Genomic DNA, 25,580 nt, shown 5'->3' with positions numbered 1-25,580 from the left:
TGCCCTGACTGGAAATTGAACACGGACGTGCATATGCTGGGCCAACACTCTACCACTGAGCCAACCAACCAGGGTCAATTCTCTTGTGTTTAGATTCAGATTAAGTATTTTGGCAGAAATATCAGAGAAGTGACACCACATTCCTCTCAATGCATCATTTCAGGTAATAGTAGCACACAATTTTGATTTCTACCATTACTTATGACATATAATTTGATCACTTAATTAAGATGGTGCTTGCCAAGCTTCTCCATTGTCAAGTTATTTATTGATTGATTGCCTTTAATCAATAAGTACTTTGTGGAGAGGTATTTGAAACTATGTGAACAGTCCATTTTTTACAAACTTTCTTATTTATTTGTTTGTTTGTTTATTTCTAGACTTATCATTAGTTTTCCATTTTATTCAGTAGATTCTAATCCATGTCTGTTATGATTTTGATGTTCAAATTGTGCTTAATTTTGCTAGCAAAAGCTCCTTCTAGCTGGATACTATGTTCTTTTGACATATTTCCATCCATTTTTGAGTACTTTCTTCTTCTGAGGTAACAATATGTTCTAGTCACAATTTGTAATTTCCCTGCCCCAGACCTTGAATCAGAAATGTCTGATTTTTCTGATTCAATAGCCACAGGTTTTATTCTAGCTTCCTCCCTTTCCACATCTAAACCTTCTTCCTTGATATTAAGAAACCTGGCTCTCATAGTTCTTAATCCCCAGTATTATATTATCTATCTACCACTTCTTTTTTTTTTTTTTTAATTCTTTTTTTTTTATTTTTTATTTTTCTGAAGCTGGAAACGGGGATAGACAGTCAGACAGACTCCCGCATGCGCCCGACCGGGATCCACCCGGCACGCCCACCAGGGGCGGTGCTCTGCCCCCCAGGGGGCGATGCTCTGCCCATCCTGGGCGTCGCCATATTGCGACCAGAGCCACTCTAGCGCCTGAGGCAGAGGCCACAGAGCCATGCCCAGCGCCCGGGCCATCTTTGCTCCAATGGAGCCTTGGCTGCGGGAGGGGAAGAGAGAGACAGAGAGGAAAGCGCGGCGGAGGGGTGGAGAAGCAAATGGGCGCTTCTCCTATGTGCCCTGGCCGGGAATCGAACCCGGGTCCTCCGCACGCTAGGCCGACGCTCTACCGCTGAGCCAACCGGCCAGGGCCTATCTACCACTTCTGTCACCATTCCAACCCCTTGTAGATGTTCCTCACTCGATGACCCACTTAACGTAGATGCAAGGCTCTGACTTCCCATCTTGAGCCAACCTCCACTCTCCGCATGTGAATGTCATCCTCTCCTTGGTTCCACGTGGTCACACACAGACTCTAATACCCTATGCTGGGTTACCGACTCTGATTTTGTGTATATTCTCTTCTCACCACATTTAAGCTGACTCCCCATATGAAGACATACTACCTTCAGCCCATTATGTGGACTACCCCTTTACTCTGTTTAGCTTGATTATCCACACCAGGTCATTCCTCCATAGGGGTGCATGCCCTCCTAAGTCCACTCAGGCTCTCATTTCATATGGTCCTCCCACGAGTGGATGGGGTCTTCCTTCAGTCCTGACACCTCCTATCATTCCATGGGTATCTCTCCTCGCCATGCTCAGGATCTGATTTTCCTTGCTGGACCCCATCACCTACCTCAATGCAGACAATAAAACATCTTTATCACTTCATTTGGGCTCCAACATCTGATACCAAGTCACTTCTTACCCTGTGAATACTGTCACACTGCTTGGGCTCAGATTCTTCACGACTGCCTCCATTGCATGGTGACTTTCATCACCCTGCTGTGACTATGGTACCCCATGCCAAGCTGACCCTCTGTGTGAATACCTTCCCCATTCAATAACAAGCCATTTTCTGTGTGAATATCCTTTTTATCTGACTTGGGCTCCAAGTCTCCAACTCTCCACTCCAGATCACCCCCAGTATGTGAATGAGCTGACTCTGCTGGCTCCACCAAGCCATGTCAGGCTACCCCTCTACACTGATGGCTTCCTCACCATTTGATCTCTGACTCTTCATCAGATTGTCCGGTTGCCCTCATATGTAAATGCACTCACCTGATTCAGGCACTGATTCCCTATGCTGGGCCATCCCACTGTATTGATGACTTTATTCTACTCAGATTCTTATATCTTCTACTCCAGGCCACCGCTTCTTGAGAATACCTCCCTCAGTCTGCTTAGACTCTTGAGTGCCTGTACAGGCCACCTCGATGTGTGAATTCCCTCCTCACTCTGGGCTCTGATTCTCTACTCTAGGATGTTCTATATGATGAATTCCTCATTCAATTTAGGCTCTGAAATCCCACTCAGTGGCACTATAGTTCACCTCCCTGACTCCCACTAGGAAAGTGCTGCTATAGACTGGATGTGTCCCCCCAATATTCATAAACTGAAATTCTGGCCCCAATCTGATGGTATTAGGAGGTGAGGCTTTTGGGAGATGATGAGATCATGAGGGTAGAGCCCTCATTAGGGGGATTAGTGCCTTATAAAAAGAGACCCAAAGAGTTCCCTTGCTCCTTTCACCATATGAAGGTACAGTGAGAAGTCAATAGTCTGCAACTGGGAAGAGGACTCTCATCAGAACCCAACCATGCTGGCACGATGATCTTGAATTTCCAGCCTCCAAAACTGTGAGAAATAAATTTCTGTTGTTTATGAGCCACCCAGTCCATGGTATTCTGTTATGGCAGTCCTAATGAATTCAGACAAGTGTCTAAACCAGGGGTAGTCAACCTTTTTATACCTACCGCCCACTTTTGTATCTCTGTTAGTAGTAAAATTTTCTAACCACCCACCACACCAGTTCCACAGTAATGGTGATTTATAAAGTAGGGAAGTAACTTTACTTTATAAAATTTATAAAGCAGAGTTACAGCAAGTTAAAGCATATAATAACAATTACTTACACCAAGTACTTTATGTCGGATTTTCGCTAAGTTTGGCAGAATAAATCTTTATGAAACAACTTACTATAGTTAAATCTATCTTTTTATTTATACTTTGGTTGCTCCGCTACCGCCCACCATGAAAGCTGGAACGCCCACTAGTGGGCGGTAGGGACCAGGTTGACTACCACTGGTCTGCCACACCTAATGGTTACAGGACTGGACTGTAAGGAATAAATGAGAAGAAATAGAAAAAAAAGAGTAATGCTATCAGAGAGTGACAAGCTAACCCACAGAATGTGATACAGTATCTGCAAATCATATATCCGATAAAGAACTTGTATGAAGAATTTATAAAGAATTCTTACAATTCAAAAATAAAAAGATACATAACTCAATATAAAAATGGGCAAAGGATCAAAACAGACATTTCTCTTCAAAGAAGATATGCAGATAGATAATGAGCACTTGAAAAAGTGCTCGATATCATTAAACATTAGGGAAGTGCAAATTAAAACCACAGAAGATGCCCCTTCATATCTACTAGGAAAGGTATAATCGAAAAGGTGGATAAATAAGTACTACATTAGCAAGAATAAGGAACCCTTATATCCAGTTGGAGGGGATGTAAAGTAGAAACTTGAGAAAACAGTTTTGCAGTTCCTTAAATTTCAACATTCATTCCCATGTAACCCAACAATTCCACTTCAGCATCTATTCAAGAGAAATGAAAATGTATGTCCACACAAAAACTTGTACATGAATGTTTACTACTGCAGTATTCATAACAGCCCTAAGTGGAAACAACCGAAATGTTATCAACTGATGAATGGATAAATAAAATGGTACCCCCATACAATGTACAATTATTTCTCAATAAAAAGCAATGAAGTACTGATGCATGCTACAACGTGGATAGATCTTGAAAAAATTATGTTATGTGCAAGTAGACAGTCACAAAGAACCACAAACTGATCAGGCAAATCTACAGAGATAGTCTAGTAGTTGTCTAGGGCCAAGGGGTTTGGAGGAAAACGGGGAGTGAATGCTAATGGGTATAGGGTTTCTTCCGGGGTTGACAACAATGTTTTAAAATTAATGGCTGTAGAACTCAGTGGACATACTAAAAATTAGTGAATTGTAAACTTTAAATTGGTGAGAAATATGGTATGTGAATTATACTTCAATAAAGGTATACAAGAAAAAAAGTCACATCTGCCTCTTAATAGGGAGGGTTTTTAGATTAAACTGTTTGTCTATACAGACTCTATATGGCACACAGAAATGCTCAAGAAACCTTAGGTTTTTTTATCTTTCTCATTCAACTTAATTAAACATTTATTGAGCATTCTCTATGTGCTGGGTTATATGAAAAGTACCAAGACTACAAACCTAAGTAAAATTTAATTTCTGCCCTCAATTATTTCTGTATGTGTATCCAGGGGTAGGAGAGGAGAGAAACTGAAGAAGCATCTTTTCTGCAAACACTTTACACAACAGATGATGTCTGAGGCATGGGACTTTTTCACCAAGAAAGCCAGTTCTACACTAGGATCTTAAGAGATATATTCACTATGAAATATGCTTCTAGGCCCTTCCTAGAAATCTAAAGTCAGAAACCTTGCCTAATTCTCTATTCTGCATACCTCTCTACAAAACAAAACTAAGAAGGTCAGTCTTCAGTATATGTTACAGAGATCTTTTAATACTAAACCTAAAGATTTACTCATTCAGTGCACTTTTACATTCCTAGGTACAAGTGAATTATCAAGCAAAAATGAGTTATTTTTCATCATATAAGAAAATCTATTGACATGCTATCAAAGTAGTTCACTAAAAGAATCAAAAATACCCAGTATTTTGATTAGAACTGAAGTTGTAAGTGCCATATAAAAATCAATTTAATTGATTTTATGAGGGAGGGGATTTAAAACTTGTAATTACAATTGACTTTTAAAATATAAGCTACATGGGTACAAGATTTATCAGGATGCTCATTTAGTAAGTTATGCAATGTCTAGTCACTAGGTTATACATGTGAAACTAATATAATATTACATGTCCACTGTAATTAAAAAATGATTAAAAAATAAAATATATTATTGAAAAATCAGAGTCTGGTTATCCAATTGCCACTAGCTGTTTTTGTATTTTAAGTCACACTAATATAGTAATGAATATAGAACCCTTATCTGCAGATGTGTTTGAAAAGGCCAATGTTATATTAGTTAAAATGCTTCCGTCGTAAACAATGATTATTGAAAACAATTTGAAAAGAGGTATAGAAACAATCCTACTGTGGATACTCTATTAGAAACTTACACTCTAAGAGGTATCCAGTGTAAAAATAAAATTATTTTTATGAAAACCTAATTGACAAGTAAAGACAGGCAAAATTTATTATAATGCATGAAAACCTACATACATGGTTTCTTTTAAGATCATAATACATAAACCCTTGCTATTTTGAAGTTATCTTATTTGCCACACAAATGATTTAAGTTAACTTAGAGAAAGTGCTAACTCTAAGACATCTGAGGTTTAGATGGCAGGTTAAGAGTTTTAACTAAGCTAATTGCATTTCTACAAAGAGGTCTATTTCTTTGTTGGTTAAATTCAGTCGACAGGCCAGGTTAAATGGGAGGAAACATTAGTCCTGGTTTGCCTGGGACAACCTTGGCTGACATCAGTTGTCTTGGAATAATTGCTAGGGTCCTTTTTCATGATCAGAAGTATGCCAGGTTGGATAATTAGGCATATGTCATCCTACTTCTAATGTATTCTTCCCAAATGAAAGGTACACTATTATTTAGGTCTGTAATATGTGGAAGGCCAATAATTGAAGGGTATACAAAGAAATGTCAGAAACGGTATCTGCCCTCAAAGTGCTTCTTAAAACTAAGTTGAAGAGGTTAAATAAACATTTCAAGTTAAACATATAAAATGTAAATGGCTTTTAAAAACATAAATAGGAGGAATGTTCTAAGAACAGTTACTTACTAAATGAAAGGCACAATAATTGGTATTATGAGGTTTCACAAAGAGATGGGGGTGACTTTCTATTAAACAATTAACACCACAGCACCCAACATCAACATTTACTGAGTGCCTTATATGTGCCAGGTCTGGTTTAGAGTGCTTTACATGTACTTTAGTTAACCTTCACAATTATCCTATGAGGTATACTATTATTCACAAAGATGGAAATTTTACTGATAAGTAATATACCTGAGAGAAGTTAAATAACACATGAGAGTTTATATAGCCAATAAGTGACGGAACTGGGATTTAAACCCAGGCTCTCTAATTACAAAGCCAGTGACCTTTTTATTGCTCTTGTCTTCATATAAAGCAGCTGTTTTCAAGTGGGGGTGATTTTACCCTCCCAGGCAACATTTGGTGACATCTGGAGACATTTTTGTTTGTCACACAAGTGTCTGTGTAGGGTGGCTAGTGAGTACTGTAAAGGGAAGGCTCACTAAGGACTTTATAAAAAAACCTTTTAAAGATAAGATCTGAGCTCAGTCTTAAAGCATGGTAGCATTTAAACAGGCTGGGGTGGTAGTGATAAGGGAGAATTCTAGTAAGAATAGTACAATAACTACATGACAGGTTCAAAAGACAGTAAATAAATTAATTTACCAAGCTAGAAGTAAAACAGTATTGAAGGGAAAGTGGGAAGAAAGACTAGAAAAATAAAATGATCTTCTTTTTTTTTTTTTTTTTAATTTTTTTTTATTTTATTTATTCATTTTAGAGAGAAGAGAGAGGAGAGAGAGAAGGGGGAGGAGCTGGAAGCATCAACTCCCATATGTGCCTTGACCAGGCAAGCCCAGGGTTTCGAACCGGCAACCTCAGCATTTTCAGGTCGACGCTTTATCCACTGTGCCACCACAGGTCAGGCTAAAATGATCTTCTAAAAAGACTAACAAACCTGAACTGGATTCAGTGAAGATTCTGAGCAGGGGAATGACATAAACAATATATACTGCTCATAAAATTTAGGGGATATTTCAAAATGAGTATGAAGCGGTAAAATATCCCCTAATTTTTGTGATAAGTGTAGTAAGTATAATCAAGAAACCAGGGCAAAGAGACTAATAAGGATGCTACTTCAGTAGTTAAGCCATAAGATATTCAGAGTTTGCCTTGGTGTGGTGGTAGATACAAAGAAAGGAAGAAACCACAAGCATATATACTTTTATGTACCATAAATTTTTGTCTTGTGTCAAACAATAATAAATTACCATTCTTACCTGTAATACACTGAAACTGTCCATCTTCTCTTCTTATTGTAAATGCTTCCCCTGGGTTAACTTGTACCAGAATAACCTTAAAATGAGGAGGAAGAAGTATTAATCAAAACAACAATGCAGCAAATTAGTATATTAAGGTATTAAATGTTGCTAGTAAGAGAGTGGATGTGAATTACTTAAGCCTATGAAACTGGGGAAAAAATGGGGATTATTCATTTTACACATTAGTTAAAAATGTATTATTTAACTTTTCTAGAGGTCACACATAAGCCAAAAGTAAGGGAATACAAAAAGATAATGACAAACTGTTACTGGAAAGTCAATAAACTTCACTATGAAACAAAGATGGAGTCACATCACAGAATATTTGGGTCATCAATACTTAGTATAGCAGTTATTAAGTACAGTTTTTTTTTAAGGGTAGGTTTCTAAGACAATTCATACTTTTCAAATTATACTTAAGAATCCCACCACTTTAAGTAGTTTTTAATACATGTAATAGGTAATACTCAATTTTATGAAATCTAAAAAATAGAAAACTGGAAAAAAAAATCTGAGGTCTATCCTAAAATAAACATTGTCAACATTCTGATAAATTTCTTAGTCTTCTTCTCTAAGTATAGGCTTAATTTTTCTCATTAAATACAGATCTAAAATCTCCAATTCTGTATCAAACGACTATCCCATAAACTACCATTCTCTTAATGTAATGAAATTAGATAATTAGTGTTTCAAAACACTAATTCAAAAGAATTTATACACCTCTCTGCTTATTGCAGCATTATTTACAATAGCCAAGGTTTGGAAGCAGCCCAAGTGTCCATGATTAGATGAGCGGTTAAAAAGCTGCGGTATATTTACACAATGGAATACTACTCAGCTCTAAAAAAGAAAAAAAGGAAATCTTACCCTATGTGACAGCATGAATGGACCTGAAGAGTATTTTGCTAAGTGATTAATAAGCAAAACAACCTGGACGAAATGTATTAATTTCTAAAGACATACAATCTTCCAAAAATATATAATCATCCACAACTGAATCAGGAAGAATCAGAAAATCTGAGCAGAATGATTACAACTAATGAAAGCAAAGCAGTAATTAGAAAACTCAGCAAACAAGTCTTAAACTAGATGCCTTCAATGGTGAATCTTATTTACTTATTATTTATTTATTTATTTATTTATTTGAGGAGGGGAGATAGCGAGGCAGACTCCCGCATGCACCCCAACCAGGATCCATCTGGCAACCCCATCTGAGGCTGATGCTTGAGTACTGAGCTATTTTTAGTGTCCGAGGCTGATGCGCTCCAACAGAGCTATCCTCAGTGCTCAGGGCCATGCTCAAATTAATCGAGCCACTGGCTGTGGGAGGGGAAGAAGGAGAGAAGGGGGAGAGAAGGGGGAAAGAAGGGGAAGAGGGAGAGAGAAGCAGATAGTAGCTTCTTTTGTGTGCCTTGACTGGGAATTGAACCCAAGACGTCTATATGGCAGGCCTATGCTCTATTCACTGAACTACTGGCCAGGGCCTTAATGGTGAATCTTACCAAACATTCAAAGAAGAATAACACCTATCCTTCTCAACCTAGTCCAAAAACTTCAAGAGGAGGGAATACTCTCAAGCTCATTTTATAAGGCTAGACACCATTCTAATTCCAAAACCAGATATAGACATTACAAAAAATAAAATTACAGGCCAATATTCCTGATTAACACAGATGTAAACAATCTCAACAAAATATTAGCAAACCAGATCCAGCAATACATTAAGATCATATACCATGGCCAAATGGGATTTATTCCAGAGATGAAAGATTGGTACAATATCAACAAAGTAATTAACATGATACACCACTAAACCAAATAAAGGATAAAAAAACCATATGATCATACCAATGATGCAAAACAACACTTCATAAAATCCAGCATCCATTAATAAAAACTCTCAGAAAAGTGGGAATAGAGGGAAGATATCTCAACATAATAAAGGCCATATATGACAAATCCACAGCTAACATTTTACTCAATGGGGGAAAACTAAAAGTGTTTCCCTTAAGATCAGGAACAAGAGAGGGATGTCTTCTTTCACCACTCTTATCCAGCACAATACTGGAAGTCCTAGCCACAGCAATCAGACAAGAAGAAGAAATAAAAGGCATGCAAATTGGAAAAGAAATAAAACTACCATTATCTGCAAGTGAGATACTAAATAGAGAGAACCTTAAATATTCCACCAACAAACTATTAGAACTGATAAATGAATTCAGTAAAGTAGCAGGATATAAAATAAATATTCAGAAATCAGTTATATTTTTGTACACCAATAATAAACCATCAGAAAAGAAACTAAAAAGAAAAAAAAAAATCCCATTTCCCTGGCCCAGTGGCTAAAGTGTCAACCTGGTGTTCCAGAGATTGTGGGTTCAACCCCCCGTCAGAACATGTATGAGAAACAATCAATGAATATACAACTAAATGGGACAACTAAGTGAAATGAGTTGATGATTCTCTTTCTCTCTTGTTCTCTCTACTTTCCTTTTTCTCAAATCAATGAAAAGAATAAAATTTTTTAAAAATAAAAATGTAATCCCATTTACAATTGCATCATAAAATACCTGTATTTGAAAATTACAAGGTACTAAAGAAAGAAGAAGATACAAATAAATGGGAGTGGACAGATAGAATTAATATCATTAAAATGTCTGTGTTACTCAAAGCAATCTACAGATTCAATGCAATTCCTATCAACATACCAATGGTGTACTGCACAGAAGTAAAACAAGTAATCCAAAAATTTATATGAAACCACAAAAGAAACCACAATAGTCTCAGCAATATTAAGAAAGAAGAACAGTTGCAGGTATTACACTACCTGATACCAAACTATACTACTACAAGACCATAGTAATCAAAAGAGGATGGTACTATCATAAAAAGATATATAGATCAATGGAACAGAATAGAGAGCCCAGATATAAATCCACATTTATATGGTCAATTACTATTTGAGAAAAGAGGCAAGAACATACAATGGTAAATACAATTGATTCAATAAATGAACCAGGAAAACTGGACAGATACATAAAAAAAAAAACTAGACATTCTGCTTATGCCATATACAAAAGTAAACTAAAATGAACTAAAGACTTAAATGTAAGACTCAAAACCACAAAAATTGAAGAAAACATAAGCATAAAATCTGATATATTTCTTAGCAATATTTTTCTGATACATCTCTTCAAGCAACAAAGTCAAAAGAAAAAAATAAACAAATGGGCTACTTCAAACTAAAAACAGCAAAGGAGCCTGACCAGGTGGTGGTGCAGTGGACAGAGCGTCAGACTGGGATGTGGAAGACCCAGGTTCGAGACCCCGACGTCGCCAGCTTGAGTGTGGGCTCATCTGGTTTGAGCAAAAATTCACCAGCTTGGACCCAAGGTCGCTGGCTCAAGCAAGGGGTTACTTGGTCTGCTGAAGGCCCGCAGTCAAGGCATGTGTGAGAAAACAATCAATGAACAACTAAGGTGTCGCAATGGGCAACGAAAATCTAATGATTGATGCTTCTCATCTCTCCATTCCTGTCTGTCTGTCCCTGTCTATCCCTCACTCTGACTCACTCTCTGTCTCTGTAAAAACAAACAAACAAAAAAACAGCAAAGGAAACCATAAACCAAATGAAAAAACAACTATTGAATGGGATTATAAACTCCCACCAATGTTACATCCAATAAAGGATTAATACCAAAAATTTATAAAGAGCTCATACAACTTAATACACACAAAAAAACAAATAATCTAATTTAAAAGTGGGCAGAGGACATCAACAGACACTTTTCCAAGAAGGATATACAGATGGCCAATAGACAATTGAAAAGATGCTTAACGTCTCTAACCACGGGAGAAATACAAATTAAAACTACAATGAGATATCACCTCCTATCTTTCAGAATGGCTATCAGCAATAAATAAACAAACAAGTTTGGTAAGGATGTGAAGAAAAGGGGATGCTCACACACTCTTGGTAGGAATGTAAAACCAGTGCAGCAACTGTGGAAAACAGTATGGAGGTTCTTCAAAAAATTAAAAATGGAATTGCCTTATGACCCAGTGATTCTACTTCTGGGTATATATCTGAAAAAACCCAAAACACTAATTTGAAACAATATATGCGCTCCTACATTCACTTCAGTGTTATTCATGATAGCCAAGATATAAAAGCAACCCAAGTATCCATCAATAGGTGAGTGGATAAAAAAGAAATGGCCTATATATACAATAAAATATTACAAAATGAAACGTTACCATTTGTGACAGCATGGATGGACCTAGAGAATATTATGCTCAGTGAAATGTCAAAGAGAAAGACAAATACCATATGATATCACCTATACGTGTAATGTAAAATACAAAATGAAAAACCAAAACAACCCCCCCCCCCTCTTTTTTTGTTAGGGTCTATGTTTTCAAACTTTTTGAAGAGCTTGTTGATGTCTGCAAGAGCTTTTGCTAAACCCATCACTGAATTTTCTTGGGGGTTCTTCTTCTTGTTCTTCTACAGTTTTCTTCCCTCTCCTCTCTTCTTCAGCTATGTGTTCCTGTTTCAGTTCCAACACTCAGTCAATTCTTAAGGAACCACCTCTAGGACCTTAAAGTCATACCCGTCCCACACCAAGATTAAAGCTGTTTGGCATCTCAACCACAGACTTATTGATTTTTGCAACCTCCTCATCCTTGGCAAATCCTTTTTAAAGTCATGCACAAACCTCCTGAGTGTCTTCTTCCAGCTGCCATTCAAACACTCTTTGGTCATATCACTCCAAGGCCAAGCAAGGTTCCTGATGCAATCATAGATATTTTAATCCTCCCAGAATAGCATCAGTGTCTTCCTCAGTTGTAGCAATAGCTTGGGCAAAGGTCCTCTTTAGGTTAGGGGCATCTCAGTGACTACCTTGAAAGCTGCTATAACTCCTTGAGACTAACAGGTTGGATCAAAGAGGTGGTATTTGGATGGAAAACTAATACTTTGTTATTGGCATAAAGATTACCAATTAAAGGACGATATCTGGAAGCATTATTAACAATAAGCAAAAACTTAAAAGGCATATTATTCTCCAACTAGTACTTCACCATTTTGCTGGCACAGCAATTTAGGAGGGCATTTTGAAAGAGAGGACACAACTTCTTATTGTTCCTGTAGTACACCGGCATGTGTACTATGTGATTGATACGCTTGAAGGCTTTGGAGTTCTCACTGTACCAGACCACAAAGGGTTTCAATTTGTAGCCTGCAACATTGTCCCCAAGCAAGACTGTTATCCTGTCTTAAAAGCATTGAAACCTGACATTGACTTGGCTTCCTTGGGGATGAAAGTTCTTTCAAGCATTTGTTTCCAGAACAAGAGGTTTTATCTATACTGAATACTTGCTCTGGGAAGTAATTTCGCTTCATAATATAATCAATTTATCTAGTTTCCAAAACTTCTTCAGTTGCCTTCACATTAGCACTTGCAGACTCACCAACACTTTCATGTTATGTAATGAATAACAATTCTTGAATTGTTTAAACCACTCAGAGCTGGCAGTAAATTCAACATCATAGTTGGATCCAGCCTTTTCTTTCAACATCTCAAACACACTTTTTGCTTTGGCCATTATCATCATTATTCTTTGAGAAATACACTTCTGTTTTTGGTCTTCAATTCAGGTCATTAGAAGTTTTTCCATGTCTGATGTAGACCCTTCTCGAATTTTTATTAGTCTCATTGCCTTCAATGTAGCAGATCCTTCAGTTTCTGTCACTTTGTTCAAGATCAATAGTGGAATGGAGCATGTCTGACTGAAAAGCAATAACCATCACTAACTTTCCACCTTCATAGTTCTTAATCACTTTTAATTTCACTTCCAGGTCAGTCTCTCAGTGTGGCCTCTTATTGGCATTAGCAATGGATTTTGTCTGCTCAGGGGCCATGATGAACAAAACAATGTAAGATTAAATCAAGCACAAGAGAAAATTATGCAATCAAGAGACATGGTAAACATAAGATACATGAGGCTGCTGACGGTATAACACAACATACTGTTACAGTAAACTTATTTTAATAAGTAGAAAGATTACACTCTAAAATACCAATAAGAAGTATAGCATGCTAACCACATAAACTAGTACCAAAGTCATTTATTATCAAGTATTATGTTCTAGATAGACATAATTTATATAACTGGTAGCAGAGTTGGTTTATTAATATCTGCATCACCACAAACACATGAGTACTGTATGTAATATATTACACTAAGATGTTACAATGGCTACTATGTCACTAGGCATATCAATTTTCAGCTCTATCATAATCTTACACAACCACTGTGGTAAATGCGATCCATTGTTGAGCAAAATGTTGCTATACGGCACATGAGTATATATACAGATTATCTCAGTAACATCAACACTTACTTCAAAACAATGCAAAAGGATTAATAGCATGAGTTTGATTTACTTTGTCATTTCATATTTAAATTAAAGAAAATGTAGGCCCTAAGGCTTCAATGAACAAGTTCTACCAAATATTCTAGGAAGAAATAATTTTCAGCATATATAAACTTACCTTATAATAGGGGGAATAAGGGTATACTTCCCAATTTATGAGACTAGCTAATATATCTTTGATACCAAAGACAGGACTCACTCATGAACACAGACAAAACATAAAATTCTAGAAAAAATATTAGCATTCCCAAATCCAGCAATATATAAAAAAGACAACATATCATAACCAAGTTAGGTTTATCCCAGGAAAATCAGTTGAACATTAAAAATCAATACAAATTATCATATCAAAGTTTAAAGAAGAAATATTATATGATCATCTCAAGAGATGCTGAAAAAGCAGCTAAATATATTCAACACCCACTTACAGCAAAATATTCTTAGCACACAGAAAACAGAATGGGACTTGTTTAATCTTATAAAAAGTATCTGTAAATATATTAAACATCATTGCTTAGTGATAAAATGCTAAAAACATTCTCATTAGGACCAGAAAATGTCTAATCACTATGATGTACATCTAAAACTAACAGAATACTGGATGTCAACTATGCTTGAAAAATAGAAGAATTTGGCCCTGGCCAGCTGGCTCAGTGCACAGAGTATCAGCCCAGTGTATGGATGTTCCAGGTCTGATTCCTGGTTAGGGCACACAAGAAAAGTGACTATCTGTTTCACTCTCCCTCCCTTTCCTCCTTTTCTCCCTCTTCCTCTCCTGTAGCCTGTGGCTCTTCTAGTTCGAGCATCAGCTTTGGGTAGTGAGGACAGCCTGGTTGGTCTGAACACATCAGCCTCAGGTGCTAAAATTAGCTTGATTGATTGGAGCATCGGCCCAAGACAAGGGTTGCCAGGTGGATCCTGGTCAGGGCATGTGTGGGAGTCTGTCTCTCTATCTCTCCTCCTCTCACTTTAAAAAAAAGAAAAGAAAAGAAAGAAAGAAAAAATAGAAGAATTATAAGAATTATCTAAAAAAATGGGCTCTGATCAGGTAGCTCAGTTGGTTAGTACATCATCCTAATACACCAAGGTTGCAGGTTCGATCTTGGTCAGGGTACATATAATAATCAACCAATGAATGCATAAATAAGTGGAACAACAAATTTATGTTTCTCTCTCTCTCTCCCTTCCTCTCTCTGTAAAATCAATATTTTAAAAAAAAGACAGTTTCTCCTATCAAGCACATGCTTGAGAATGTGAAATAGCAGAAAGCCTTTGGAAAACAATTTGGCAGTTTCTTATAAAGATGAAAAACCTTACCATACATGATCATACTGGTAGGTATTTACCCAATTGAGTTATAGGTACTAATGAAAACCCATCATTCCCATCCCTTTACAGAATTATACTTATAAAGCCATGGGCTGAGGGAAAACCACACCAGCTTTTTAAAAATTGTGCATTTCCTTTTGGAAGGAAGGAGTGTGCACAAGAGATTAAATTTAATTGTTATATGATATAGGCCATCATTTAATCACATAATTCAATGATGACTTCAATGATGTAAAGTCATAATTTATAATAATCATTTAGGTATAAGGTTAAACTTTGTTTAAAAAAACCCCTCAGAAAACAACACATAATAAGTGCTGGCGAGGATGTGGAGAAAAGGGAACCCTCCTGCACTGCTCGTGGGAATGCAGACTGGTGCAGCCACTGTGGAAAACAGTATGGAGATTCTTCAAAAAATTAAAAATGAGTCCTGGCCGGTTGGCTCAGCGGTAGAGCGTCGGCCTAGCGTGCGGAGGACCTGGGTTCGATTCCCGGCCAGGGCACACAGGAGAAGCGCCCATTTGCTTCTCCACCCCTCCCCCTCTCCTTCCTCTCTGTCTCTCTCTTCTCCTCCCGCAGCCAAGGCTCCATTGGAGCAAAGATGGCCCGGGCGCTGGGGATGGCTCTGTGGCCTCTGCCTCAGGCGCTAGAGTGGCTCTGGTCGCAACATGGCGACTCCCAGGATGGGCAGAGCATCGCCCCCTGGTGGGCAGAGCGTCGCCCCATGGTGGGCGTGCCGGGTGGATCCCGGTCGGGCGCATGCAGGAGTCTGTCTGACTGTCTCTCCCTGTTTCCAGCTTCAGAAAAATGAAAAAGAAAAAAAAAAAAATTAAAAATGAAACTGCCTTTTGACCCAGCCATTCCACTTTTAGGAATATATCCCAAGAACACCATATCATTGATTCAAAAGAAGAAATTCACCCCCCATGCTTATGGCAGCATTGTTCACAATAGTGAAGATCTGGAAACAGCCCAAGTGTCCGTCAATGGATGAGTGGATTAAAAAGCTATGGTACATATATACAATGGAATACTATGGGGCCATGAAAAAGGAAATCTTACCTTTTGCGACAACATGGATGGACCTAGAAACTATTATGTTAAGTGAAATAAACCAGGCAGAGAAAGAAAAATATCATATGACCTCATTCATTTGAGGAATCCAATGAACATTGTGAACTGAGGAACAGAATTGAGACAGAGGAGGGATCAAAGGGACCACAGGAAAAGAGGACAGAGGGAAAAGAGATGATAGGATGGGATAAACCTGAAGGGAAGGGGGAGGATGCTGTGGGGAGGGGGGCAAGGGAGATGTTGAGGGGAATATGGGGGAGGAGGGATGCATTCGGGGCAACACTAGAATCTATGTAAACACAATAAATTAAAATCAATTAAAAAAAAACAAAAAAAAACCCTCAGACAACTACACTGTCTAAAGTAAAACAAAAACAACTTTATAGGCAACTAAATATCCACACAAAAAAACCTCAAATATGAATTAATGAGACATTATAGAAGTAAATTCAAAAACAGTCTCATTAGTTCACTGTCTTATGAAACCAAAACAACATTCTGAACTGGAGTTTAAAACATGAATTAACGGGACCCACTAATGTGAAGTTTTATTCTGTTTAAAATTTTGCACTCTTCTGAAAGAAATACACATGTACTAGACATAAGGAAATGAACATATTGGTTTCCTTACCTGTTGTGTTCCATCTGCACTTACAATAGGGGCAGATAGAAGAGAAATATCACTAGTTAAAATCTGAGATGTATCCAGTAGTGGTGGATGTTCTGCCATTATCAGTAAGACATTAATATACCGGATAACTCTCCAACTCTGAAAAACAAAAATATATAGCAATGTGTATATATAGCCTTAAAAATGTATTAAAATATAATACATTCAAGATTTATCTTTTTTTTTTTTTTATGCGCTTAGGATAAAAATAAAAACAGCAGAGAGCCTAAGTGGTGCTCTGCTTTGGCTCTCTAGAAAGGTTATAGGAAAGTAGTGAGCCAAGGCAGGGCTGCTTTTAGCTCACTGAAAAGTCAGAGAAAAAGGGGCCTGGGAGGTTCACAGGGTAAGCCTGAGATAAGCTCCCACTACCCACTGCTCCCCTGGTTGCAAGTCTCATGGGGATCATTAGAGTTTAGGAAAGAAAACTAAAGATGTATACCTGAGAGGGAAGAAAGGCATGGTGGGGATGCTCCAGAGAGAGCCCCAACAGTTGTTTTATTCTTTTACCTAAAAGATTTTTTTTTTAAAGGGAGGTCTTTTTTATTTTTTTAACTTTTTTTTACATTTTATTTATTCATTTTAGAGAGGAGACAGAGAAAAGAAAAAAGGACCAGGCAAGCATGAACTCCAATATGTGTCATGACCAGGTAAGCCCAAAGTTTTGAACCAACAACCTCAGTGTTTCAGGTTGACACTTTATCAGCTGCACTAGCACAGGTCAGGCTTTTTTTTTTTTTTTTACCGTGAAAGGAGGAAAGTTAGACTCCTGCATGTGTCCTGACTGGGAGCCACCTGGCAAACCCGACTTGGGTCAATGCTTAAGTACCGAGCCATTTTTAGCACCTGAGATAATGTGCTAGGACCAACTAAGCCATTCTTAGTGCTTGGGGCCAATGCTCAAGCCAATTGAGCCACTGGCTGTAGGAAGAGAAGAGGGAGAGAAGGGGGAAAGGGAAGTGGAGAGAAGCAGATGGTCACTTCTTCTTTGTGCCTGACTGGAATTGAACCTGGGATGTTCATACGCTGGGCCACTGAGCCATCAGCCAGGGCCAGAGATATTCTTGTCAGAGGAAATTTTACAATATTCTGCTGACATCTTTTTACTCATCAGACCATTTAAGGAAACATATTTCTTACAACTTAGCCAACTGTTAATACAGACAATAAACTAAGATGAAATAAAGCCAGTATATCAGCAGCTTCTATGTAAATTGTCTATCCTTTTCATCTCTATACGGTATTTATTTAATTTAACCACCACTTTAGCTAAACACTAGGATAGGCACTAAAATGCAATGGTTGAGGGAAGCAATTTTACCATTGATTTTTTTTCTATGAGAAAAGGTGATTATGAAGACCCATCCTCTCTTATATCAGTCTCTAGGAACTACACAGAATTATTAACTTTTCATTAATCCCTCAGATAGAGCAAAATGGTAGAAAAATTTGCTTAGGATTAGAATAAGACCGTTCAAGTTTTAAGTTTTATGTTCTGACACTGGCCTTCATCTGGTTTTTTCTTTTCTAAGTGATACCTACTTTATTATAAACAAAATCATTTCAGTGATAAAAGCACATACATTTAGAAATCCTTAAATGTAAACAAAGTATCACATATAAAAAGTCAAGGACTTGATATAAGTAATACTAGTCTATAATATACAACATCAACCAATAAAAATCAGTCAATTACATGTCAATATGAGCACAACTGAGCTCAATCATAAATTTTATTGACTCTATATGAAAGGCAAAATATTTTTAGATGCTTGCAGCATTCTACAGCATTCAGTGTGTCAAAATGCTTAACTTTTATAAGACATTAAATTTACATATTTATTTTTAAATCTTGAGTCTTAGCAGAAACTCTTAGATACAAGTTGACTGTACCTAAAAGCAATTTTCTACTTAGATATATAAAAACTGCTATAAGACTTTAAAAAGTACTCAATACAGGTATCTACTTCAAGATTTTATATGTAAAACCATAGTACAAAACAGTCTCATAAAATGCATGCAATGTAAACAGATACATATTTATATAAACATTGTGCATATGTATCCACATGTATATGTGTATATAAAGAGAGAATACGTAAATCTAATTTATGACTTAATCTATATTGCTATATTTCTTAAAGTTCAATAAAATCAGAGTAGTTTAAATCATCTCAAATAATTTTACTCTGTGGAACAAAGAATTATAAGATGGGAAAGAACCAATTTATTATTTTCACTCTTGCACATCACATTTTAGTTTAAAAAGAATCATTTTAGGAAAGACAACACGGGATTAGCAGGATTAATTAGCATTAAAAGTTTATAAGTAATTATTTTAATTTTTTTGCCTGACCAGGAGGTGGTACAGTGGATAGAGCGTTGGACTGGGATGGAGAGAACCTAGGTTCGAAACCCCAAGGTCACCGGCTTGAATTGCAGGCTCATTCAACTTCAGCGGGAGATCACCAGCTTGAGCGTGGGGTGTCACTGGCTTGAGCGTGGGCTCATAGACATGACCCTATGGTTGCTGCCTTGAGCCCAAGGTCACTGGCTTGAGCCCAATGTCATGGGCTTGAGCAAGGGGTCTCTCGCTCTGCTGTAGCCCCCCAGTCAAGGTGCATATGAGAAAGCAATCAAATGAACAACTAAGAAGAATAAGGAGCCTCAATGCAGAATTGATGCTTCTCATCTCTCCCTTCCTGTCTGTCTATTCCTATCTGTCCCTCTCTCTGTCACACACACACACACAAATACTATAGTAATTATTTTTTGCAAATTAGCAAATTTAAAAATATTAATTTTTGTTATTTTATTTATTTATTTTAATTTTTCTTTTCTTTTTTTTTTGTATTTTTCTGAAGCTGGAAGTGGGGAGAGACAGTCAGACTCCCACATGCGCCTGACCGGGATCCACCCGGCACGCCCACCAGGGGCGAAGCTCTGCCCACCAGGGGGCGATGCTCTGCCCCTCCGGGGCGTCGCTCTGCCGCGACCAGAGCCACTCTAGCGCCTGGGGCAGAGGCCAAGGATCCATCCCCAGCGCCCGGGCCATCTTTGCTCCAATGGAGCCTTGGCTGCGGGAGGGGAAGAGAGAGACAGAGAGGAAGGAGGGGGGGGCGTGGAGAAGCAAATGGGCGCTTCTCCTATGTGCCCTGGCCGGGAATCGAACCCAGGTCCCCCGCACACCAGGCTGATGCTCTACCACTGAGCCAACCGGCCAGGGCCAATTTTTTTTTTAAATTAATTTTTAGAGAAGAGAGAGAGAGAGAGGAGGAGGAGGAAGGAGCAGGAAGTATCAACTCCCATATGTGCCTTGACCAGGCAAGCCCAGGGTTTTGAACTGGCGACCTCAGCATTCCAGGTCGACACTTTGTCCACTGCGCCACCACAAATCAGGCTGTTATTTTATTTTTAATATTTTATATACATTGAACTAAAACTGCAAATCACTATTATTATTTAAACTTTAGAATGTAATGCTGAAATTACAACCATGGCTTGGTGTCAAGAGGTGGACTGGAAAGCTCTACAAGTATAAATTTCTCCTGAACCTCCAATTAATTCCAAGAACACTGCTACTATAGATTGGCTCTGAAGCCACATGCTATGTTTTAATATTATAATTCCACATACATATTATCTTTAATTTTATTCTTTGTAAAGCCGTAACACATCAAAAGTTTCATTTATGAATTGACTTCCTGTATGGGCATATTCATAGCTTTTGGTTTTATTTCAGCTTGCAAATTGGGAACTTCAGTCATGCAACTAAAATGTTGTTTTTAGAAACCTAAAAATTCCTTTCATCATTCCTGCATAGAGAACACTATCAGCTTCTTTCAATCAATTTCTTCTAATTTTGTTCCCACTCACTTCCTACATTTTCATCTTACCTTGTGATTACAAATAACCACTTGTTTTAAGTTATGCATCTATTTTTACTTGGTTTTTATAATGTAATGTTTGATATATGCAAAAAAAGAGGAGAAATGATTTCTTGCTTTTGCTAATATCCAAGGAATAAATACTCCTCCATGGCCTGTATCAAGCCATCATGACTTAAAACTTGACCTGAAAATTCCTGAATTTTTAACAATCAACTTTTGTATATAAGTACAAGATGGCTCCAGTATGTCACTGTGTATACCTACAATATCTGTATATCAATATGCAACTATCTTTGTGGTAATAATACAATAAAATGTTAACATTTCAGGAATCTGAGTGAAGAAAAGCTGGATCTGTACCATTATTTTCTGTAAGTTGCAACTTTTCTGTAAGTCTGAAATTTCAATGTCAAATTAAACAATATTTTAAAAATATTAATGCCAGGTTGCAGATATGAATGCAACGGTAAAACAAAAAAGCTTCTAAAAGATAACACAGAAGAGCGTCTTCAGAACCATGGGACAGACTTTTTTATTATTTATTGATTTTTGGAGAGAGGAAGGGAGAGAGAAAGAGATAAAAACATCAGTCTTTTCCTGTATGCACCCTAACCAGGGATCGAACCCACAACCTCTGCATATCAGGACAATGCTCTGACCAACCGAGCTATCTAGGGCAAGAGAAAGATTTATTCATTCATTCATTCATTGTACTTTTCTGAAGTGAGAAGCAGGGAGGCAGAGAAGACAGACTCCCACATACACCCGACCAGAATCCACCCAGCAAGCCCACTAGGGGGTGATGTTCTGCCCCATCTGGGGCGTTGCTCCTTGGTAAACGGAGCCATTCTAGTGCTTGAGGTGGAAGCCATGGAGCCGTCCTCAGCGCCCAGGCCAACTTTGCTCCAGTGGAGCCTTGGCTGCAGGAGGAGAAGAGAGAGACAGAGAGAAAGGAGAGGGGGAAGGGTGTAGAAGCAGATAGGAACCTCTCCTGTGTACCCTGGCCAGGAATTGTTTTTTTTTGTTTTTTTGTTTTTGTATTTTTTGTATTTTTCTGAAGCTGGAAACGGGGAGAGACAGTCAGACAGACTCCCGCATGCGCCCGACCGGGATCCACCCGGCACGCCCACCAGGGGCGACGCTCTGCCTACCAGGGGGCGATGCTCTGCCCACCAGGGGGCGATGCTCTGCCCCTCTGGGGCGTCACTCTGCAGCGACCAGAGCCACTCTAGCGCCTGGGGCAGAGGCCAAGGAGCCATCCCCAGCGCCCGGGCCATATTTGCTCCAATGGAGCCTTGGCTGCGGGAGGGGAAGAGAGAGACAGAGAGGAAGGAGGGGGGGTGGAGAAGCAAATGGGCGCTTCTCCTATGTGCCCTGGCCGGGAATCGAACCCGGGTCCCCCCGCACGCCAGGCCGACGCTCTACTGCTGAGCCAACCGGCCAGGGCCCCTGGCCAGGAATTGAACCCAGGACTTCAACACGACAGGCCGACGCTCTACCAACAGAGCCAACCAGCCAGGGCCAAGACTTTTTAAACAAGGTATATTTCTTAAATCATAAAGGAAAAGAATGATACAGTGAACTTCATTAAAACCAAGAACTACTAGTCATTAAGTAATATTTTTGAGAATGAAAGGCAAGTCAAAGATATTTACAAGATACATAACTAAAAAACCGCACATACTTAAGAGTATAAACAAGGCTCCCTACAAATTGATTTTTTAAAAATAGAAAAATGTCAACGGACCAGAATATGCTCTTTACAAAAGTGCAATCTTAAGATAGTTTTTATATTTAAATGTATGAAAAGATTCTCAATTTAATTACTAGGAAAAAGCTAATTAAAATCAGAAAATACTACCACATACTCAATTGGATGATAAAAACGAGAGTCTGACAATATTAAGTATTAGTGTACTGGGCAACTGGCACACTCATATGGAATGAAAACTTAAAATCCCTTTGGGAACCAATTAGATATTATATATCAAAATTGAACATATAAATATTCTGTGACCCAGTTATTATTTGGCTATTAGATTGCTTGTGTATATCAAAAAGAAATGCACTTACATGTGCACCAAAAGATAACATGAAGGTACACAGCAGCATTACTCTTTAATAGCCCAAGACTATAAACATCCTAAACAACCCTTCACAGTAAATGGTAAACTATTTCTGACTCATCCAATTAGACAACTACACAACAATTAAAAATTAATGAACTAGAGATCCAGGGAACAATACAAATACATTTCACAAGTAAAATGTGAGTGAAAAACAGACCTAAAAGAATATATGTAACAACTTTTTTTTCTTTTTAAATTTTTATTTTTTTGACAGAGACAGAGAGAGAGTCAAGAGGGACAGATACAGATGGACAGACAGACAGGAAGGGAAAGAGATGAGAAGCATCAATTCTTTATTACAGCACCTTAGTTTTCAATGATTGCCTTCCTATATGTGCCTCGACCAGGGGGCTACAGCAGAGCGAGTGACCTCTTGTTCAAGCCAGCGACCTTGGGCTCAAGCCAATAACCATGAGGTCATGTCTATAATCCCATACTCAAGTCAGCAACCTCGGGGTTTCAAACCTGGGTCCTCTGCATCCCAGTCTGACACTCTATCTTTTGTGCCACTGCCTGGTCAGGCTATGGAACAACTTTTTTAATAGAAAGTTCAAAATCCAATAAAACCAATCTATTGTATTAAAAGTCAATAACCTTTGGCGAGGAATAAAGGATGGAGACTGGAAGGAGCATGAATGCAGTTTATGGGGAGCTGGCACTATACTGTTCTACATGTCTTGGCTTAGACACTGCCATTACATTATGCATTGAGTTGCACACTTATATAGAGGGTGGGGCAAAAGTAGGTTTCAGCTGTTCTTATGGCAAATAGTATAATAATTAATAAATAATAATACAAGAATAAACTGTTCCATGTACTCACAACTGTAAACCTACTTTTGCCCCACCCTGTATGTGACCTTTTCTCTGTATGCTTTAATAAAATTACTTTTAAAAGTTAAAATAACCATCTCAATTGATGAAAAAAAGCATCTGACAAGATTCAAAGCATTTTCATGATAAAACACTCAATATACTAGGAATAGAAGAAAATTATTTCAACATATTAAAGGCCACACATCTAAAGCCCACAGCTAACATCATACTCAGTGATGAAAGACTGAAAGCTTTTCCTCTAAGACTGGAACAAGACAGGATGGCCACTCTCTCACTACATCCATTCACAGTATTGGTAGTTCTAGCCAGAGCAATTAAGCCTGAAAAAGGCATCCAAATTGGAAAGAAGTAAGACTGTCTTTGTCAACAGATGACATAATCTTGTATGTAGAAAACTCTGAAAATAATTGAAAAAAATCTATTAGAACTAATAAAAAATTCAGTAAAATGCAAGATATTAAATAGAGACAGACTTATAGACAGCAGGTAGACAGCTAGGGGTGGAAGGATTGAGAAAAAAAAAAGAGAAAAACTTATGGACATACACAGTGTGGTGATTGCTGAGGGAGTAGGGGGAGGTGAAGGAGAGTACAAGGGAGATAAAAAGAGATGGATTAAGACTTGACTGTGGGAGGTGGTGAACAAACAATATAGTGTACAGAGATGTGTAGAATTGGGCACCTGAAATCTGTACAATTTTCTCAACCACTGTCACCCCAATAAATTAAATATAAAAATACATATATTAAAAAAAGATTAAAAAAACAAAAAAATAAAACCAGCACTCAACAATCAGTTGCATTTCTATACACTAACCAAATAATCTGAAAAGGAAATTAAGAAACAATTCCATCTACAATGGCATCAAAAAGAATACAATACACAGAAACAAATATATAAATATATATTGTTTACTGAATGTATTAGGATGGTACTAGTTAACATAATCATACAGATTTTAGGTCCCCAACTCTTAGAAATAAATCTAATCAGTGAGGGAAAAGATGTTTACATTGAAAACTGACAAACTATTGCTAAAATAAATTAGACAATCAGATGTACTGTGATCCCCTTTACCCACTGTTTCAGTCACCGGTGTTCAACTCCAGTCTGAAAATATTAAAGAGAAAATTCCAGAAATAAACAATTTGTAAGTTTTTAAAAAGTCTTAAAGAAGACCTTTTAGAAAGCTATCCTGTGATCAATTGCTAAGATTTCCATACTACCCAAAGCAATCAACAAATTTAACGCAATCCTTGTCAAAACCTAAACCAGGGGTCAGGAACCTATGGTTTGTGAGCCAGATGCGGCTCTTTTGATGGCTGCATATGGCTCGCAGACAAATCTTTAATAAAAATAATAATGTTAAAAATATAAAATATTCTCATGTATTACAATCCATTCATTTCCTACTGCTCATGTTCATGGTTGCGGGTGGCTGAAGCCAATCATAGCTGTCCTCCGGGACAACAACAAGTTTTTATTGGATAATGCATAACATACACGGGTCATTGTATGGCTCTCATAGAATTACATTTTAAAATATGTGGCGTTCATGGCTCTCTCAGCCAAAAAGGTTCCCGACCCCTGATCTAAATAGTACTTTTTCAGAAACAGAAAAATTCATTCTAAAATTCATATGAAATAGTCAAAACAATTTTGAAAAAGACCAAAGTTGGAAGACTCAAATTTCTGATTTTAAAACATATTACAAAGCCCCAGTAACCAAAACAGTGTGGTACTGGCATAAAGACAAATATAGTAACAATACAGAAAAGGGAGGCTAGAAATAACCTCTCATGTATATGGTCAAATGATCTTTGACAAGTGTCAAAACACGTAAAGGGGAAAGGACAGTCTCTTCAACAAATGCTAATAGGGAAAGTGCTATCTTCTTTCAAAAGAAAAAAAAAATGGACCTGTAACTTAGCACTTCACAGAAAATTAACCCGAAGTGGATTTAAAACTTAAGTGCAAAACCCAAAACTATAAAACTTCAAGGAAATGGGA

The 25,580-nt window shown here is 37.8% G+C and overlaps 1 protein-coding gene across 4 annotated transcripts in view; it reads right to left on the bottom strand.

Moving 5' to 3' along the window:
- The window catches only part of FNDC3A (fibronectin type III domain containing 3A), a 168,725-nt gene that overhangs the window by 118,329 nt on the left and 24,816 nt on the right, over nucleotides 1-25,580 (bottom strand). For 3 of the 4 annotated variants that reach the window (XM_066380887.1, XM_066380889.1, XM_066380888.1), the window contains exons 2-3: nucleotides 16,679-16,816; nucleotides 7,164-7,239 (exon numbers count right to left, since the gene is read on the bottom strand). In XM_066380887.1, the coding sequence (XP_066236984.1) occupies nucleotides 7,164-7,239; nucleotides 16,679-16,777 (175 nt within the window). In that variant the 5' untranslated portion in view covers nucleotides 16,778-16,816. The remainder of the gene's footprint in view (nucleotides 1-7,163; nucleotides 7,240-16,678; nucleotides 16,817-25,580) is intronic. The other variant, XM_066380890.1, reaches the window with a different exon arrangement.

This window comes from Saccopteryx leptura, chromosome 4 (genome assembly GCF_036850995.1).
Source record: "Saccopteryx leptura isolate mSacLep1 chromosome 4, mSacLep1_pri_phased_curated, whole genome shotgun sequence".
Taxonomy (NCBI): Eukaryota; Metazoa; Chordata; class Mammalia; order Chiroptera; family Emballonuridae; genus Saccopteryx; species Saccopteryx leptura.
This window is presented reverse-complemented; position numbering and strand designations above follow the sequence as displayed.